A 21,864-nucleotide genomic window follows, 5' to 3' on the forward strand; every position below is an offset into this window, starting at 1 on the left:
ACACTGCTTCCCTCTTATCACACTGCCCCCCTCCTGTCATACTTCCCAGGTACCCTTTTCCTGTCACTCTGCCCCCTTGCCACAATATCTCTCCCCCTCTTATCTCACTGCCTCCCCTGTCATACTGCCCCCCCCCATCACACTCCCCCCATCATACTGCCCCTTTTTGTCACACTGCCACCCTTCTTTCACAGTGCCCCATCGTATCACACTCCCCCCTCCTGTCATACTTCTCAGATACCCTTTTCCTGTAACATCTGCCCCCCCACCTGTCACACTGCCCCCCCCCCCACTTGTCATACTGCTTTGTTCCTGTCACAATACCCCCATCATACTGCCCCCTCTAATCACACTTCCCCCATCATACTGCCTCTGTCACACTGCCCCATTGTTACACTGCCCCCCTCCTGTCACATTACCCCCCATCATACTAGTTATCTGTCACACCACCACCCCTGTCCATTCATTCTGTGCAGCTGAGGCTGCAGAGATGGAGATTGAGGGCCCGGAACTCAGAGGAAAGGGCCCCTGCCAGGGTCGGGGCCCTTCATGGTTTCTTGCACCGGGCCCTGAAGCTTCTAGTTACGTCTCTGATATTACAGCTGACCAGTCCTTAGGTGTAGCAGCCACATTCGTTTTCTTATTTTTCGGGGGTTTTTCCTTCAATTTTATCTGGTGATTCTGTAAAAGTAACACACTTCCTGTCTTAGGGGGACCATGCTTATTAATAGCGTTGCATCTATACCGGTGTCTCAGCATTGGTGTGGATACTAAACATTTATACGAGTACTTGTACTTATACAAATGCCTGGATACTAAAACCAATACCTTCAGACTCTACTCACATATGTGCGGGCCGGTTTGCAGTGCGATTGGTATGATGGTTTGATTCCCATCAGCAGTTCAGGTGCGATTCCAATGCAAATTGTAGTGTATGAGTTTAGAATTCGCACCTGAACCAGACTGAAATTGCACAGGACTCCTTTATTAAATCGCACCGCGGCCGGCTCGCACATATGTAAAAAGCTGGAAAAACTTACTGAAATGCACATGAAAACTGATGTGAAACTCATATCTCTGCAAGTGAAATCTGTGTTGTTTTCTCATCAGTTTTCATGCATGTATGGTGTGAATGAGCCCTAAAAAACTGTCACATGACACTAAAAATAGGTATTGTGATTGGTATTGGCAAGTACTTGAGAAAAAGTATTGATACTCGTATTCAGTCTTACAAAACTGGTATGGGTGCATCCCTACTTATTGATCCTTCTGCATTATGACAAATAATAAAGACATGACTACAGAAACCTCCCCTTTCCTCTTCTTTATAACATACATAGAAAGGTTCTGTAGTCCTCAGCAATAGCTAAGAACAGTGTAACTGATAACAGTCAGCACAGGCAGAGAGCACAGGAGGTTTTCACCTGACAAGGTTTCTGGCAAGATCAGCAGATATTACTTTTCACTTCTTTTTTGACCATTATTGAGGTCAAATTGTGGGTCGTGTCTTTAAATAATTTTGCTTTCAAAGCTAAAAAATGTGAAGGCTGCACAAAGCCAAATACTAAGGTGCTTATGAAAAGTGTGCTAAAAAGGACATTTCTGGTTGCCTGTACAAACCAATTAGCTTCTAAGCATTTCTGCAGAGTTTAAATTAAACATTGGGATAAGATATTTAAACTTAGAATATTATAACAGTACTACTCAAAAGACTGGAAACAAGAGTCAGCAATTTAGAAAAAATGGCATAAATGTTTACAGAAGTCCACTCTCCAGGTTTTTGTCATAGTTATGATTTATATATATTAGGTATAGACCGATTATCGGCAAGGCGGATATATCAGGGGCCGACAAGCACTTTCCGAAAATATCAGTATCGGCCCTGTAACTGGCCGATATTGCCGATATTTTTGTGACGTCATTCTGCCTTCTTAGGCCGCCTCCCTCACCTTGGACAGCCTCGTCTGGAATCTGGACTAGTCTCGTGGGAGTGTATCACAGCCATACACCCACCCACAGCAGCCTGGTGCCAGCCAGCCAGCCACATGCACTGTACCAGCGAGCCAGCCAGTCACCCACAGGCCCTGTACCAGCCAGCCACCCACAGGCCCTGTACCTGCCAGCCACAGGCCCTGTACCAGCCAGCCACCCACAGGCCCTGTACCAGCAAGCCACCCACAGGCCCTGTACCAGCCAGCCACCCACAGTCCCTGTGCCAGCCACCCACCCACCACAGGGTGCCAGACAGCCAGCCACCCACCACAGGGTGCCAGACAGCCAGGCACCCACATACAGGGTGCCAGACAGGCAGCCACCCACAGCCCCTGTGCCAGCCATCCACCTACCACAGGGTTCCAGCCAGCCACCCACCACAGGGTGCCAGCCAGCCAGCCAACCACCCACCACAGGGTGCCAGCCAGCCATCCACCACAGGGTGCCAGACAGACAGCCACCCACCACAGGGTGCCAGCCAGCCACCCACCACAGGGTGCCAGCCAGCCACCCACCACAGGGTGCCAGCAAGCTAGCCATTAAGCATTAAACAAAAATTAACATGTTCAGTACCAGATTTGTGTCAAAAACTGTCCTTATTTTTCAAAGCTTTAAATGTACAAAATATAGGCCCATATTGGCCGATACCGATACGTTGTGACCAAAATATCGGTATCGGCCCTGAAAAAAACATATCGGTCTATCTCTAATATATATATATACAGTGCCTTGCGAAAGTATTCGGCCCCCTTGAACTTTGCGACCTTTTGCCACATTTCCGGCTTCAAGCATAAAGATATAAAACTGTAATTTTTTGTGAAGAATCAACAACAAGTGGGACACAATCATGAAGTGGAACGAAATTTATTGGATATTTCAAACTTTGCTAACAAATAAAAAACTGAAAAATTGGGCGTGCAAAATTATTCAGCCCCTTTACTTTCAGTGCAGCAAACTCTCTCCAGAAGTTCAGTGAGGATCTCTGAATGATCCAATGTTGACCTAAATGACTAATGATGATAAATAGAATCCACCTGTGTGTAATCAAGTCTCCGTATAAATGCACCTGCACTGTGATAGTCTCAGAGGTCAGTTTAAAGCGCAGAGAGCATCATGAAGAACAAGGAACACACCAGGCAGGTCCGAGATACTGTTGTGGAGAAGTTTAAAGCCGGATTTGGATACAAAAAGATTTCCCAAGCTTTAAGCATCCCAAGGAGCACTGTGCAAGCGATAATATTGAAATGGAAGGAGTATCAGACCACTACAAATCTACGAAGACCTGGCCGTCCCTCTAAACTTTCAGCTCATACAAGGAGAAGACTGATCAGAGATGCAGCCAAGAGGCCCATGATCACTCTGGATGAACTGCAGAGATCTACAGCTGAGGTGAGAGACTCTGTCCATAGGACAACAATCAGTCGTATACTGCACAAATCTGACCTTTATGGAAGAGTGGCAAGAAGAAAGCCATTTCTTAAAGATATCCATAAAAAGTGTTGTTTAAAGTTTGCCACAAGCCACCTGGGAGACACACCAAACATGTGGAAGAAGGTGCTCTGGTCAGATGAAACCAAAATTGAACTTTTTGGCAACAATGCAAAACGTTATGTTTGGCGTAAAAGCAACACAGCTCATCACCCTGAACACACCATCCCCACTGTCAAACATGGTGGTGGCAGCATCATGGTTTGGGCCTGCTTTTCTTCAGCAGGGACAGGGAAGATGTGTAAATTGATGGGAAGATGGATGAGCCAAATACAGGACCATTCTGGAAGAAAACCTGATGGAGTCTGCAAAAGACCTGAGACTGGGACGGAGATTTGTCTTCCAACAAGACAATGATCCAATACATAAAGCAAAATCTACAATGGAATGGTTCACAAATAAACACATCCAGGTATTAGAATGGCCAAGTCAAAGTCCAGACCTGAATCCAATCGAGAATCTGTGGAAAGAACTGAAAACTGCTGTTCACAAATGCTCTCCATCCAACCTCACTGAGCTCGAGCTGTTTTGCAAGGAGGAATGGGCAAAAATTTCAGTCTCTCGATGTGCAAAACTGATAGAGACATACCCCAAGCGACTTACAGCTGTAATCGCAGCAAAAGGCGGCGCTACAAAGTATTAACTTAAGGGGGCTGAATAATTTTGCACGCCCAATTTTTCAGTTTTTTATTTATTAAAAAAGTTTGAAATATCCTATAAATTTAGTTCCACTTCATGATTGTGTCCCACTTGTTGTTGATTCTTCACAAAAGATTACAGTTTTATATCTTTATGTTTGAAGCCTGAAATGTGGCAAAAGGTCGCAAAGTTCAAGGGGGCCGAATACTTTCGCAAGGCACTATATATATATATATACTGTATATATATATATCCCCAGACAGCAATTTACAATGGCACTAATGCGCTGCAACCACAAGCCAAGTGTTTGACTCTCAGTTGCGGTACACACCAGTTTGACAGGCGGTGCTACCTATCAATTCGACTTGTCGCAGCCGTGTTGGATTGCATGTGAACAGTCCCCTCCGGCTGTGTGTGTTCCATTGCAGTGTGATGTAACTTTTTTAGATGAAATCAGCTAGAAAAAAAGCCTTTTAATTCAGAGCCTGCAGAGTGCATTAGATGGAAGAGTTTGTACCACTTTCTCTAGAACAAGTTGATCCATACTGTAAAGCAGTCTGCATTCAGGGAAATAAAGAGACAGCCTCGTTCACAAAAACATATGGGAACTGTTTCAGGAAGCTGTTTATACATGAATTAGTCATAGGCTCATTCCAAAAACATCCCCTGACGGTAAGCCGAAAAAATCTCAGCGCAAATTAAAATGACAGTAATTTTACAGCATCACAGCAACCGTTTCCTCATACAGCGTTGACTTTTGTCTTCTAATTCACAGAAACCTATAAATACAATTGGCTCTCTTGATCTATGCAAACATAATGTTTTGTGATACCCTGAGGAAATCAGCCAAGGCAATAGCTGAAGATGTCTTCTTTATATTATTTGCATAAGTTTAATACATTTCTTATGCCCGACAGAATTCAGGATTCAAATTATTCGTTCGTTTTCAGGAACTACTAAAGCACAAGTTTAACAGAAATAGTTATAGTGTAACTCCATCCCAAACTTTTTCCATTAGTTTAGGATCGAGCAAAGAAGAGTTTTTTCTCACCGTTGGCTCCCAATTTTCTCCAACTTTGTATGTAGTCACCAGAACAGCAAGTGAGCAGAATCTTTCCAATGGGGATATATGTATATATATATATATATATATATATATATATATATATATATATATATACAGTGGGGAAAATAATTATCTCATCCGCTGCAGATTTTGTAAGTTTGCCCACTTAAAAAGAAATGAAGGGTCTATAATTTTTAACATAGGTGTATTTTAAATTATATAGACAGAATATCAACCACAAAATCACACATGATACAAATTTTATAGATTGAGTTGCAGTTCAGTGAGTACAATAAGTATTTGATCCCCAAGCAAAACTGGACTTTGTATTTGGTGGGGAAACCCTTTATTGGAAAGCACAGAGGTGTTTCTTGTAGTTGATTGCCAGGTTTGCACACATCTCCGGAGGGATTTTGGTACACTCTTCTTTACATTTCTTCTATAAGTCCTTAGGGTTTCTTGGCAACTCAAAGTTTTGGCTCCCTCCATAAATTTGCTATAGGATTAAGGTCTGGAGACTGGCTAGGCCATTCTATGAACTTAATGTGTTTCTTCTTGAGAAACTCCTTTGTTGCCTTGGCGGTCTGTTTTGGGTCATTGTCATGCTGGAAGACCCATCTTCAGTGTTCTGGCTTTGGTAAAGTCTAGAGGGTTTAGATTTAGGTAGAGTTCTAGTATTAGAAGGTGAAGTAACTCCAGATATCCTGACTACCCACCATAATACATCACAATGCTTTCAAAGGCAAGAGCTCATTGGTCAACATGACAATTTGGCCATGCTGACCAAAGATGCATTTCTCATTGGTCAGCAATGTAATGTGGTGGTGCTGACCACTGAATGTTTGCCCTTCGGAGCATTATGATATATACTCACTCTGGGGTTGTGGTGTATGGTTTAGGACAGCCACTTTATGCAATGGGTTCCAGAGGAGTGATCAGGATATTTGCAATTAGTTTACCTTTTCATTTTTTTATGAAAAGCTGAACCTATCCTTAAAGTGTTAATGGATACTTTTATATATTAGATTATGGGTTAAGGAAGTGGGGATGGATACATTGTAATATACAGTGGACTTACAGTGGATTTATTTATTTTCCTTTATGAAACCTTCTCTTTTTGTTATAGATTTCCTCACTTGGCCCTTGAATTTAAAAAAATCCTTATTTTCACTTTTTAAAAAAAATGAAAACAGGGTTGCCCTCATTTTGGCTCTTCATCTTGCCTTCCTTTATTATGTATGGTAAAGCAGAATTCCAGGCATTATATATTTTTACATAGTTACATTGGTCTAGGTGTAACTATGTTTACACCGAACATCGATAATGTTATGACCACCCACATTATATTAAGTAGGTCCCCCTTCTGCTGCCAAAACAGCACTGGCCCGTCAAAGTATGGACACCACTAGACCTCTGAAAGTATGCTGTGTGGTATCTGGCAGCAAGCCATCAGTAGCAGATCCTATAAGTCCTGTACTTACGAGGTGGGAGACTTGTTTTTCCAGCCCACCCCACAAATGCTTGTATGGATTGAGATCTGGAGAATTTTGAGCCCTAGTCAATACTTTGAACATGCTCTTATGTTCCTCAAACCACTCTTGAACCATTTTTTCAGTTTGGCAGGATACATTATTCTGCTGAAAGAGGCCATTGCCATCAAGGAAAACCATTTCCATGAAGGGGTGTACTTGGTAAACAACGATGTTTAGGTAGGTGGTACTTCAAAGTGACATCCACATGAATGGTAGGACCCAAGGTTTCCTAGCAAAACATTGCCTAAAATCTTCACAATGCCTCTGCTGATTTCCTTTTTTCCCAAACTGCATCTTGGTGCCATCTCTTCCCCAGGAAGCAGGTGCAACGCACACTCACTCCTCCATCCACATGATGTAAAAGAAAAGGTGGTTCTTCAGACCAGACCATCTTCTGCCCTTGCTCTGTGGTCCATTTTTAATGCTCATGTATGCATTGTAGGTTCTTATGACTGTTGACATGGGTCATCATGGGTACCATGACAGGTCTGCGGCTGCACAGTCTCTACAAAACAAATTGCAATATACTTTTTCCCTGCTTTGAACACATCAACTTCAGGGACAACATGTTTACTTGCTGCCTACTATATCTCACTGACTTTCACCTGCCATTCTAATGAGATAATCAATGTTATACACTTCACCTCTCAGTGGCCATAAAGTTATTGCTGACTGGCGTATACTATACCTGGTCGATGCCTCTGGATTCTGGAAATCGTCCAATCAGAGAATGCTTTGCATTCATTCAAAAAATGCAAAGCGTTCTCTGAATGGCGCCTGTGCTGAGTGGCCGACCTTCTGTATTCACAATGCATTAGGCCGGCCACTTAACACAGGACCTGGTAGCAATTGACGATCATTGAAGTAGCAGTGTCTACGTCAGTGGTTTTCAGTTTCCAGGGGCATTGCCCAGGTATGGTATATACATAGTTTCATTGGTCCAAGGTGGACCAATGTAAGACTATGTTAAAATATGCCATGCTTGAAATTCTTCTGCAACTGTCATTGAGTATGTGCAGAATTGACAGTTAATGCCAGATTTAAAAAATTAACCAATTCAAACTACTAAAACCTACAAAACACAAACAAATGTGTATGTGTAGAAGAGTTAAAGTGTAACAAGGTTCATAGACAATAGTTGGTAGGGATGTAAACAGCTTTTACAGCAAATAAAAGGGGTAAAATTCCAGGATGTAGCTGGTAACAAATATCAGGAAATTAAAATAATTGTTTTCAGGACAAGTTTGCAGACTAAGTACGTATAGCGGAGGATATTGCACAGGTTCTATCCAGGACCCCCTTAGTAATAATTCACTTGCACTTGCCTTGATGAAAATCTTGGCAGTGTGTGGCTCTCCTACCACTCAGCTGTGAGCTCTGTACCCACTCCAGCCATTGGCATGGGTCTTAATGGCCACGTCTACGCACCTTCAAGCAAATAATGGGCTTTCACACCATCGGCTGACCACATGTGCTCTCCTCTATCACATCACTTGGCTTTCTTTTACTTTACTCCTAAATGAGATGAGTATTTATTTTGTAGGAACAGAGTATATGTTACAGTTTTACTAGTCCTTTTATTACAATAGAAAATAAACATTTTCTAATATGAAATATAAACCATCTTACAACTGCCTAATCTTAGCAGCTTACTACAGCCGCTGCTTAAAATAACCCTTTTAATTAGATGATTTCTAATAGAGAAATAAAACAATATAGAGCCTCGAAGCGCGTGAGTAATTGTATGAGTGTATTCCACGAGCAGCCAAATAATTATTGGGAGTGTGTTTCTTTGTTGGCTCTACCAGTGGTACGTTCTGCCAGCAAATTACATCTCTGTTATTTAATCCAAGACTGCACACATAAGGACATTAAATCAAAGCATATGTTAATACAATGAAGGCTGTCTAGAAATATTGCAGGGCATGGGCATATTCATTGATATTTTATGTATTTCATTGTATTCTGGAAAAAGGAGATTTCTTGTGTGTTTTATTGCTAGACTGTGTGTAATCTGTTTTATTCATTGTAAAACACATGTTAATATTATATAGTATGTATGCAATGTTTGCATTTTATGTAAAGAAGAACCCCAGGCTAGTATGCAAAGGGGTTTTTACGTTAAAGCTGAACTCCAGGCAAACTTCTAAATACATACAGTGCCTTGCGAAAGTATTCGGCCCCCTTGAACTTTTCAACCTTTTGCCACATTTCAGGCTTCAAACATAAAGATATAAAACTGTAATTTTTTGTGAAGAATCAACAACAAGTGGGACACAATCATGAAGTGGAATGAAATTTATTGGATATTTCAAACTTTTTTAACAAATAAAAAACTGAAAAATTGGGCGTGCAAAATTATTCAGCCCCCTTAAGTTAATACTTTGTAACGCCACCTTTTGCTGCGATTACAGCTGTAAGTCGCTTGGGGTATGTCTCTATCAGTTTTGCACATCGAGAGACTGAAATTTTTGCCCATTCCTCCTTGCAAAACAGCTCGAGCTCAGTGAGGTTGGATGGAGAGCGTTTGTGAACAGCAGTTTTCAGTTCTTTCCACAGATTCTCGATTGGATTCAGGTCTGGACTTTGAATTGGCCATTCTAACACCTGGATATGTTTATTTCTGAACCATTCCATTGTAGATTTTGCTTTATGTTTTGGATCATTGTCTTGTTGGAAGACGAATCTCCGTCCCAATCTCAGGTCTTTTGCAGATTCCATCAAGTTTTCTTCCAGAATGGTCCTGTATTTGGCTCCATCCATCTTCCCATCAATTTTAACCATCTTCCCTGTCCCTGCTGAAGAAAAGCAGGCCCAAACCATGATGCTGCCACCACCATGTTTGACAGTGGGGATGGTGTGTTCAGGGTGATGAGCTGTGTTGCTTTTACGCCAAACATAACGTTTTGCATTGTTGCCAAAAAGTTTGATTTTGGTTTCATCTGACCAGAGCACCTTCTTCCACATGTTTGGTGTGTCTCCCAGGTGGCTTGTGGCAAACTTTAAACAACACTTTTTATGGATATCTTTAAGAAATGGCTTTCTTCTTGCCACTCTTCCATAAAGGCCAGATTTGTGCAGTATACGACTGATTGTTGTCCTATGGACAGAGTCTCCCACCTCAGCTGTAGATCTCTGCAGTTCACCCAGAGTGATCATGGGCCTCTTGGCTGCATCTCTGATCAGTCTTCTCCTTGTATGAGCTGAAAGTTTAGAGGGACGGCCAGCTGTTCGTAGATTTGCAGTGGTCTGATACTCCTTCCATTTCAATATTATCGCTTGCACAGTGCTCCTTGGGATGTTTAAAGCTTGGGAAATCTTTTTGTATCCAAATCCGGCTTTAAATGTCTCCACAACAGTATCTCGGACCTGCCTGGTGTGTTCCTTGTTCTTCATGATGCTCTCTGCACTTTAAACGGACATCTGAGACTATCACAGTGCAGGTGCATTTATACGGAGACTTGATTACACACAGGTGGATTCTATTTATCATCATTAGTCATTTAGGTCAACATTGGATCATTCAGAGATCCTCACTGAACTTCTGGAGAGAGTTTGCTGCACTGAAAGTAAAGGGGCTGAATAATTTTGCACGCCCAATTTTTCAGTTTTTCTTATTTGTTAAAGTTTGAAATATCCAATAAATTTCGTTCCACTTCATGATTGTGTCCCACTTGTTGTTGATTCTTCACAAAAAATGACAGTTTTATATCTTTATGTTTGAAGCCTGAAATGTGGCAAAAGGTTGCAAAGTTCAAGGGGGCCGAATACTTTCGCAAGGCACTGTATAAAGGAGCCATTTTACCTGCCAAAGATTTGTATTTTTGTCCATCCAGTTATGAGATTTATACAGCTCTGCCACACTGCACAATCTTGGATTAATTTCTATCTTTTATATGCTTTCAATGTTTTGCCCAGTTGCTTAATGCATTAAGTTAAAGTAGAACTACAGGAATTATTTGTAATGCTTGCTTAGATTAGTCCAGCTTTGCACAATGTAAGTAATGCAAACTGTATCTCATACGTGATGGGCCACTGGGAAAGCTGGAAATCACTATAGTAGTCAGAGCTACTACAGTGATAGCCGCAATCTTCCAGGTTCTACTTTGGTTCTATGCCAGTGGCTTCCCCTCTGCAGACTAACCACAAGGGGTTGCTTGCTTGGCACTGCCTCCATTCATAGAATGCCTTGTATTTTTTGGGGGTTTTTAATCAATACAAGTGTTTTCTGATTGGATGTGGTGGGGAATGTGACATTACCTCTGCTCCTTGTTCAATCATCATATTCATTGAAAAAAATCTTATGAATTGTATCAGTGTTGAGCAAGCAACACCGCTGTGGTCAATGAGAAGAAGGGAAGCCACAGAACCCAAGCAGGACCAGAAAGTTTGTGGCTATCACTGTAGTAGCGCCAACTACTATAGAGTCTTCCAATTCCTCCAGCAGACTATTAGTATAAGATATGCATACTTACATTGTACCAAGCTGGAATAATGTAAATACGCAGCACAGATCATTCCTGGAGTTTGGCTTTAATATGCATTAATTTTATGTATGCTTGTATGCAGGTGTAATGTTGCATTTTCTGAGCTGCACAACTTTTTTAATACAAAGCATCTAGCCTTGCTTAATTGCACCAACTATTTTAATATAGTAGAATAAAGCTGACAGCTTGATCTTTCACAGTGAATACATTTATTAATCTGGGTGTGGTACACAATAATAAAGGGCTTACACATTTTGGTGTGTAGCCCTAATCATAGTCATAGCTATGGCTATCAATAAGGCTACAGGCCGAAACACGTAAACCCTGTCATATTTTGTACCATATGGATTATTAAATATATTAGTTGCGGAGGATCGAGCTGCTGGCTTTCTTTTATCTACATGATTGTTCAGGTGTTAGGTGTTAGGAGGACGCCACAAGCCGACTGCTCACCACCTTGGGGAATTACTACAGGTGCTTTCTACTATTTTTAAGCTATTTTTATAAAGTGGCCAAAGGGAAATTCTTAAAAAGATACAATGCTATCAAAGAATACAAAAAGAATTACCCTTTGGCATTATATATTGTATCTTTTAGAACGGACCAAATTGACCAGTCTAAGGAATTGGTTTCTTGTTGCATATGGAAACCCCCTTAAGACCACCCTGCCCATGGCTAAGTCAGTTTTTAGATAGACCAGTCTTACATTTAAAGCAACTTTGAGTTATTCAGTGTGATCATCTATCTCATCCTCTCCCACCGTTATACAGTTTTCTCATTACACGAGTACAGTTTGTTGCCTTAAATGATTCAAGATGTTATGCACAAACTATGAATGTTAGCCAGTGATGTCACCCTGCCTTTGAAAACTATTTTCATTTGCGCAATAGTGTTTCCATATGGAGTGTATAACCTTACAAGTTCTCAGAAACCTAACCTGACAGGGTGTGTCACCATTCCAACATGGATGGAGTTCATCAATAATCTGGAACTGTTATCAATCACCTGCTGCCAAGATATTAATCATATCATTAGCTCTGCCGGATGAAGACTCTGGCCACTTAAAAAGGAGAGCACTTATCATGTAATTAGCTCTTGCACAAACTATGCAATTACAGACCTGGAACTAAAGTCTAATATAAGATAATCTCCAGACTTCATGCAGTGATTGCAATGACTAATTAAGTGAGAAACTTAAGCATAATTCAGCTGTGGGAGAAGTAGATAATAGTAAAACAGAGATGGTCAAAAATTCCAACTAAATTTAGCGGACATCCCTTTAGATTTTAATTAAAGGCAATTTCCAGCAAAAACTTTTTTGTAATTTTGCAGAGAATGTTGAGAGGATAGAACCTATATTAGATTTTTATTGCTGGTTCTGTCTCTGTGACCACTTAAAAAGTGAACGGATTCTGTCCAACAGGGACACAGAGAACCGTAAAATATTGACATAGATTCACCTACACATTATTATGTGTAGCGCTACCCCTAAAGGAGCTGCTAAGTAGATGCCCGGGGTCCTTTTCCTAGTAATTGCCCCGCAGCCAGGCACGCAATTATGATCACTCTTCAGACTCAGTCTAGGGGTATGCTTTTTTGATGCTTTAATGCAAACTTGAACTTGGATCTATAGTGGGTAATTGTAGGATACTCCAGTAACCTCTAGTATAAATCTGAGGACACTAAACTCTCTCTCCTTTAGAACTGTGAAGCCCTTGCACAAATAAATGATGGACTGCACTTTGTAGTAGCAATATAAGGAGATTATTATTCCCCTTGAACATCTAAGCAAAGTTTCAGTAAGAATTAAATAGACTGAGCTCTGTAGAACACCATACACAATGTCCCCTTTAAGCACTCTGACTCTAGCATAAGAGAGATGGCAGCAGCACAGCTTCTAGGATCAATCACACCAGTCTGTACTCACTAATTCCCTTGGTTGCCTCCTTACTGTATCTTTCAGACACTTTCTTCCAGTGGTATGACAGCCCTCAGTCAGCCCTCAGTCAACTTCAGCAAACTGTCAGTAGAATAGGCCTCCAGCTAGGGCAGCTGAGGCCTCGATAAACCACTCCTGCTACAAGTCTCAGAGTATTTATACTTTCTCCCAGCAGCCCTCTGGGCAAACACCCCAGAGATTGGCAAGGGATACATAAATAATAAACCACTGACCATTAGACTCTTCCAGCCAACTATATCCCAAAAGCATTGAAGTAGACAGGAGAAAGCAGTTAATTCTACAGCCACTGTAACACAGAACAAGCTAGGACAATCAAACTCAGCTACACTGATTACAGTGTGCCAGAACTAAATTTGCCTAACCTAGTACCTAACTAAGAGGGCGCTACATATGTTCAAGTGTTTCCTGCCCCAGTGACCATGGAGGCAATGATGAGAAATTGTCTTAGTATGGTCAGTGACAGCAATAAAATCCAACAGAGGTTCTGAACTTTAATTAAAAAAGGAAGTTGTAGTTGGGTTTTAACAACAGGGATATGTAGATTAATTTCTAGTGCTAAAATGTTTTTATACTGAGTACTGTTAGTTTGTCACCTTTTTGGAACTTCAAAGGCATGATTGCACCAACTGGAGCATTAGACACCGGGGAGGATTTACTAGGACTGGAACATGAACAATCTGGTGCAGCTCTGCATAGAAACCAATCACCTTCCAGGTTTTATTGTCAAAGCTTAATTGAACAAGCTGAAGTTAGAAGCTGATTGGCTGCCATGCAGAACTGAACCAGATTCTGAGCGTTCCAGTTTTAGTTAATCTCCCCATTGGAACAAGCTTGGAAACTAAGAATATGTCTCATCTGCATGACTTCTTCTGGTCGTTTATGTTCACCTAGCTCTTTTGCACAAAGTTAGCACTAAAAAACTGATGAGAAAACCTTCTTCTTTATCATTAGACCAGCATGAGGTAATAGCTTTCTTAAGAGACATAATGGGATGACCATTGCTCTCCATCTTCTGAAAAGCTAGTTGACTTGCTTTTATCCCAACCTGAGTGGAATCTGTCCAGTTAAACCGGTGTATGGTCTACTCTTGGCCACTGTGCTGCAGCTCAGTTTAAGAGTCTTAGCAATCTTATAGCCTAAGCCATCTTTATGTAGAGCAACAATTCTTTTTTCAGATCCTCAGAGATTTCTTTGCCATGAGGTGCCATGTTGAACTTCCAGCGACCAGTATGAGAGAGTGAGAGCAATAACACCAAATTTAACACACCTGCTCCCCATTCACACCTGAGACCTTGTAACACTAACGAGTCACATGACACGGGGAGGGAAAATGGCTAATTGGAGTTAAGGCAGTGCTGGAAAAATAATGATTGGCACACAAATTATTCACATTTTGGGCCCAATTTGGACACCTAGGGGTGTACTTTTGTTGCCAGCAGTTTAGACATGAATGTGTGTACTGTTGAGTTATTTTGAGGGGACAGAAAATTTACACTGTTATACAAGCTGTACACTCACTACTTTACATTGTAGCAAAGTGTCATTTCCTCAGTGTTGTCACATGAAAAGATATAATAAAATATTTACAAAAATGTTGGGGGTGTACTCACTTTTGTAAGATACTGTACATATATATATATATATATATATATATATATATACAGTGGGTACGGAAAGTATTCAGACCCCCTTAAATTTTTCACTCTTTGTTATATTGCAGCCATTTGCTAAATTCATTTAAGTTCATTCTTCTTCCTCATGAATGTACACATAGCACCCCATACTGACAGAAAAACACAGAATTGTTGACATTGTTGCAGATTTATTAAAAAAGAAAAACTGAAATATCACATGGTCCTAAGTATTCAGACCCTTTGCTGTGACACTCCTATATTTAACTCAGGTGCTTTCCATTTCTTCTGATCATCCTTGAGATGGTTCTACACCTTCATTTGAGTCCAGCTGTGTTTGATTATACTGATTGGACTTGATTAGGAAAGCCACACACCTGTCTATATAAGACCTTCCAGATCACAATGCATGTCAGAGCAAATGAGAATCATGAGGTCAAAGGAAATGCCTGAAGAGCTCAGAGACAGAATTGTGGCAAGGCACAGATCTGGCCAAGGTTACAAAAAGATTTCTGCTGCACTTAAGGTTCCTAAGAGCACAGTGGCCTCCATAATCCTCAAATGGAAGACGTTTGGGACGACCAGAACCCTTCCTAGAGCTGGCTGTCCGGCCAAACTGAGCTATCGGGGAAGAAGAGCCTTGGTGAGAGAGGTAAAGAAGAACCCAAAGATCACTGTGGCTGAGCTCCAGAGATGCAGTCAGGAGATGGGAGAAAGTTGTAGAAAGTCAACCATCACTGCAGCCTTCCACCTGTCGGGGCTTTATGGCAGAGTGGCCCGACGGAAGCCTCTCCTCAGTGTAAGACACATGAAAGCCCGCATGGAGTTTGCTAAAAAACACCTGAAGGACTCCAAGATGGTGAGAAATAAGATTCTCTGGTCTGATGAGACCAAAATAGAACTTTTTGGCCTTAATTCTAAGCGGTATGTGTGGAGAAAACCAGGCACTGCTCATCACCTGTCCAATACAGTCCCAACAGTGAAGAATGGTGGTGGCAGCATCATGCTGTGGGGGTGTTTTTCTGCTGCAGGGACAGGACGACTGGTTGCAATCGAGGGAAAGATGCATGCGGCCAAGTACAGGGATATCCTGGACAAAAACCTTCTCCAGAGTGCTCTGGACCTCAGACTGGGCCGAAGGTTTACCTTCCAACAAGACAATGACCCTAAGCACACAGCTAAAATAACGAAGGAGTGGCTTCACAACAACTCTGTGACTGTTCTTGAATGGCCCAGCCAGAGACCTGACTTAAACCCAATTGAGCATCTCTGGAGAGACCTAAAAATGGCTGTCCACCAACGTTTACCATCCAACCTGACAGAACTGGAGAGGATCTGCAAGGAGGAATGGCAGAGGATCCCCAAATCCAGGTGTGAAAGACTTGTTGCATCTTTCCCAAAAAGACTCCTGGCTGTATTAGATCAAAAGGGGGCTTCTACTAAATACTGAGCAAAGGGTCTGAATACTTAGGACCATGTGATATTTCAGTTTTTCTTTTTTAATAAATCTGCAACAATGTCAACAATTCTGTGTTTTTCTGTCAGTATGGGGTGCTATGTGTACATTCATGAGGAAGAAGAATGAACTTAAATGATTTTAGCAAATGGCTGCAATATAACAAAGAGTGAAAAATTTAAGGGGGTCTGAATACTTTCCGTACCCACTGTATATATATAGATCATTTCTGGACTGTGGCCACAAAAATGAGGATGTCACAGTTGCCACTTGATTGCCAACATTGCCATTGTTGCATTGCTTTGCTATAACAATATTGTGAAAAACAAACGTTCAGAGGTCTGCCTATTAATGGTGTTACTCAATGGTCACACAACTTTCACTTAAGATTCACACATTTTTATTATGAAATCCTATGGAAAAAATGTGTGAATCTTAGCCTGGCTAAATGATTTCCTTTGTCTTGGGTGAGGCCTGCCTGTCTATAACATTCCAAGAAATCAAAATCTTTATAAAACAGGTTCAAAAATTGACTTTCACATGAGCCTGACAGAGACACGAATATCCTTTTTTGCAGAAAGGGGGGGGGGGGTTGTTTTTCTAAAACTGCATTGGAGTTGTCTTCTCTGACCCATTTAAATGCAAGTCGCAGGCAGTGGAATTGATTTTTCGCTTTTGCTAGACAGCTTTCCTTTAACAAGAGAATGTTCGAATGATGCCATGCTGTGGAAAGTATTTGTTAAAAAATGAGCTGTATTAATTGTTTTGCAGCTCCTCTCCAAGCCGTTCATCTTGAAGTAGTGCCAGTGGCCGGCAAAAACCAAGCAGTGAATTTGTCGGCTGTGATCCAGCCAAACAATGCCAACCTCTCTGTCTATTACTGGTGGATTGGTGATAATCTACAGGTGAGGCCTTCTACGTTACTTTGTTGACATAAATGAAAGTAGAACTGTATCCAGGCTGTGGACATTTACATTTTTACATATTCTTACGGTGGAGTGCCACCCAAAAGGAGAAGCTCCACTTGTCTGCCTCCTCCCCCCAGCCCCCCACCGCTGCCACATTTGTTACCTTTTGGGAAGGAGGGGGGAGCAGGTACCTGGTTGTGACAGATACCCACTCCCACTTCCAGCCCAGTTCGCCACAGCGAAGTTCAGCCCCCCCTTCCTTCCCCTGCAGCCTTCTGGGACACTTTACAGGTCCCAGAAGACTGCAGCCCCATCACAAAGCGCAGCATGCTTCATGCATGCGTAGTAGGAAACCGGCTGTGAAGCCGCAAGGTTTCACTACCGGTTTCCCTTAGACAAGATGGTGGTGCCAGCACCTGATAGCTGAATGAATAATCGGCTCAGGTGAGGACACCACTGGATGCCTGGACAGGTAAGTGTCCTAATATTAAAAGTCAGCATCTTCAGTGTTTGTAAATGCTGACTTTTTTTTTTTTCTGAAGGAGCCTGGAGCAGTAAATAGACTTTAAAACAAACCCTCACTCACCTCTGTAGCTGTGGGCACTGGGAAATAATTCATACTCATCTTTTATAGAAGCTTCTTAGCTTTCCTTTTACCTTCTTTCTGTAGCTCAGCTCCCCCCAACAAAAGTAAGTTGGCAGCCTGCCTGTCTTCTAACCTCTTGGGATACTTTCCCATTTTGTTGCTCTGCAGCCTGAAATTAAGACAGATACAGTTTTTGTTTTATCCAGCTGCAATGTATAACATCCATGTGAAAGATATAACACCAACATGTCAGAAACAAATAAACAAAAAATCAAAAACAGAATCCCTGAGTTGGAAAAACAATCACCCCCTTGTGTCAGTATTTTGTTAAACCACCTTTTGCTTTAATTGCAGCCTTTAGTCTGTTGAAATATGTCTCTACTAACTTTGCACATCAAGACTTTGCAATATTTGCCCACTCTTCTTTGCAGAACTGCTTAAGTTCAGTTAAATTTGATGGTGTCCATTTGTGGACTGCAGTCTTCAAGTCATTGCACAGATTTTCAATGGGGTTTATGTCTGGGCTCTGACTAAGCCACGCAAGGACATTCACCTTTTTCTCCTTCAATCACTGTGTAGTAATTGTTGCTGTGTGCTTTGGGTCATTGTCATGTTGGAAGGTTAACCTCATTCCCATTGACAACCTTCTGGCAGAGGGCAGCAGGCTTTCCTCAAGAATCCGACGGTATCAATGAAATGTTAACGACACCCTCACTTTGATCGCATATCGCAGTGCGATCTTACAGTTCGCACGGGATCGGATCGCACAAGTGTGAACCACTGTGCGATCCGATCCTGATGCGGCTGCAAAAAAAGGGTCCTGTGCGTCTTTGCTGCGGGTGCAGTGCGAATTTAGCCATACAAAGTGTATGGCTGAACTCGCACCGCACAGCCGATCGCATGTAATGAAGGAGCAGTGCGCTCCGACATTACATGCGATCGCCGCAGTCGCACATATGTGAACCGGCACTTAGAGTTTTCCATGATGTACAAAACAAGATCACTACAGAGTATGAAAATAAAAAGAAATTAATTTATTACAATATTATATACCAAACTTAAAATGACAAAATCCTAAGTATTTTACATCAGGTGGGCATAAAGTGATTTTAATGTGTTTTTATAAAAAGGGTTATACCAACAGAAATGGCACCCACTCTTTGTTCCTGGTCAGACAAAACATTTAGAGTTGGGTCGTCATGTGTTCCAGTTCTCTGATATAATGGATTCTCATAAAGATTATGTAACTGCAGAAGGCAAATCAAACAGCAATTTGTGGAATTGGATAATTCATTGATTAAGAACCTTTTTTAAAGTTAAACTGAGACTTGTTAATTCTCCACTTCAGTTCTGTTGCTGGGTTCACCTGCAGATCTCTACAGGGGTCTGCATACAATTAAAGTGTAATGTTGTGTTTTGATGCTTCATGTTACCTTGTTGCCCCAGGAACTGGCCACCTGTTCTTGGATTTAATAATGAAATGTAAGTCTAGTTTAATTAAAAGGGAATAAGAACATTTGCCCTGGGCCCTCTTAGGAAAGGGAAGCCAACCTCACAGCAGGCCTTTTAGTAAAAGAGACTGATAGCTGAGCTGAGGATAAGGATGTAGTTGTAGTTGCCGTGTGCGCAAATCCTGTGCCAAGGGAATAAGCCTTGCATTGGCTAAAAACAGGCCTGTAGTGAAAACTGATTTTTAGTGTAGTTTGAGGTATAATTATATCATTTATGCAGTTATAATAATTGCTGTGATGGTTGATGCAAAGGGTGGAGGGGAAGAATTTAACTCTTTCCTTTAACCCTCTCCTTTAACCCTTTACTGACCACAGTCTGTAGATGAATGTACTAAAGCATTATACCCCATGTGATTAGTGACTGTGATTTAGCGGGCATCAATCCCAATGCCAGCCATAACACCCATGCAAGAAGCCTATTTATGGGTCCGTACAGTAGGGTCTGCACCTAGGGAGCAACAGGTGGAAGGCCACAAGTTTATTTCAGCCAGGTACGGGGTGCTGCTTGGTCCTACCAGGTGAGGAGGGAAAGAAAGGAATTGGGATTGGGATTGATGCCCGCTAAATCACAGTTGTTACCAAAGGTGACATTATGGCTGTGCAGCTATCTGGATGACATATCCACTGAGTGTTGCTAGAGAAGAATTGATCTGCGCTTGACTGTGATGCTGCCAACCCCCTATTGAGTCATTCTATAGAGGGAGGATGTGGAGTATTTTGGTGTGCGGAAAGCCGTGCGGAGAGTGGTGGGAGAGACTACACCTCCGTTCTCCCCTACTAGGTGTTCATACACCATTGCTTATGTTGACCCATTATGCGGATGCCAACCTGGGTCCACTTGTTCCAGTAAGCCCCCTTTATGTTGGTGGTGGTGGATTTCTTCACAGCAGTAATCTTTGATCATGGGTTTTTATCCAGTATCCACTTGGAACATGTTTTAAAGATTTGCCTTTCACATACCTGTTTGGACTTTTTAAGTTTATGGACTTTATTTTTAATTTCGTTTTTATAATTTTTGAGTGTTTTGTCACATCCATGTGGTTTGTTGTGCAACCATTCAGTTCACTATATAACATTTATTGATGTCACTAATGTCCGAAGACCTACACGAGTATACTCAATATATCTGTGGTGGTATTAGTCACTATATATAACTATATTAGATTTTTCAATAATCACCTAATGTATTTTTTACACAAAGTTTTTACACGTTTCCAAATATTATGATATATTTTGTGTGTAGTTATCATTTATATCACAGGTAATACTCGTGATTCATTAGCGCTGCACGTATTGTTATAAAGAACACATATTGATATTGCCTTATTTGGTTCAGATATGTAGGTTTCAGTGACCTGTGGTAAGAAAAGTGGTAATGAATGTTTAGGTAAACTCAGCCGTATATAGTCTATTGTCCTCAGTTTTTATTTTTTTTGGGCAGAAGTTTGGGTGGGCCCTAGGAAGCAGCACAATGCTTTGTCACATCTCATGTTGTCTCTTGTTGTGCAACCTCACTATGCCACCTTGAGAAAGGGATCTTGCATGGACCCGAAACGTTGGCTTAACTGATTGCACTAAGAAAAAGTGTATATGATTGCAGGGGAGTGCTGGTGATATCTCATTGTTTTATTATTTTGCAGCCTTTCTTGACACTGGACAGTTACCTTGTGACCAGGTTTGGTGATGCTGGAGAGTTCAGGGTAACAGTGCAGGTTCTCTACCTGAACTCCATGCTGCAAGACTCCAAAGTTGTCCGTGTTTTTGGTGAGACAAAATTTTATTTTATTACAGCTGCAATTACGTACAGAGATAAGAGAAATGTTACTAACATTTATTGTAAATGAGCACAGTAACTTATGGTGTTTGACTTCATGGCAAGCAAAGCAGTCACACACCTTCAGGTAGGTGCCTTACCTGTACATTACAGGTAAAGTTGAGCTACTGGGATTTTTTTAATTGTTAAAGAATTAGTTTCAGTTTTTTTTACAGAACCCTACCACACAGAACAGCCAGGCAAAATTACACCACTCTTTTACAGTAGAAGACTTTAGAAGGGAATCTAGTTTCCTCTCCCCACCTCGAGCTTTAAGCAGGCCATAGATGATTTGATTTTCTCCATCAACGGTTGATGTGGGAATCCCCCCCACATTGCTATAGTGTTCTGCCGGCGAATGGGTGTGGCATTGGGGGGGGGGGAGCATTGTGTTGTGAGAACACAATGATTACTGCTAATCGCATGTTGAAAAACTGACAGGCTGGTTGTACCCAAGTCAATAGATAAATAGATTTGGGTACAATCAGCCTGCCCATACTTGGATTGAATCTCAGCTGGTCCCTGCTAAACTGAATGAAACTCAATGTATGACTGGCTTTAGGAGCATTGTTAGGATTTTTGCACCCCAGGAATATCAATGTTGTGGCATATATTATGCACTACATGGCTGTAAATGGTGGGTGTGGCCACACTGTGCTTACAATGGGAGGGGTTTAAAGGGGCATAGTTTAAGAGAACCGGAGCCTGCTTGTTGTATATATAACATACTTATGGCACAATCCTTTGAAACAATCAAATATGCTTTAATTAATGTGCCACTAGTGAGAGACCAGC

The 21,864-nt window shown here is 41.5% G+C and overlaps 1 protein-coding gene across 2 annotated transcripts in view; it reads left to right on the forward strand.

The window, feature by feature from the left end:
* SORCS2 (sortilin related VPS10 domain containing receptor 2) overlaps positions 1-21,864 on the forward strand; it is a 1,364,824-nt gene that overhangs the window by 1,299,380 nt on the left and 43,580 nt on the right. For both annotated transcript variants that reach the window (XM_082243140.1, XM_082243141.1), the window contains exons 20-21: positions 17,023-17,156; positions 20,897-21,020. In XM_082243140.1, the coding sequence (XP_082099266.1) occupies positions 17,023-17,156; positions 20,897-21,020 (258 nt within the window). The remainder of the gene's footprint in view (positions 1-17,022; positions 17,157-20,896; positions 21,021-21,864) is intronic.

Source organism: Pelophylax lessonae (assembly GCF_965119305.1).
Source record: "Pelophylax lessonae genome assembly, chromosome: 1".
In the NCBI taxonomy this organism is placed as follows: Eukaryota; Metazoa; Chordata; class Amphibia; order Anura; family Ranidae; genus Pelophylax; species Pelophylax lessonae.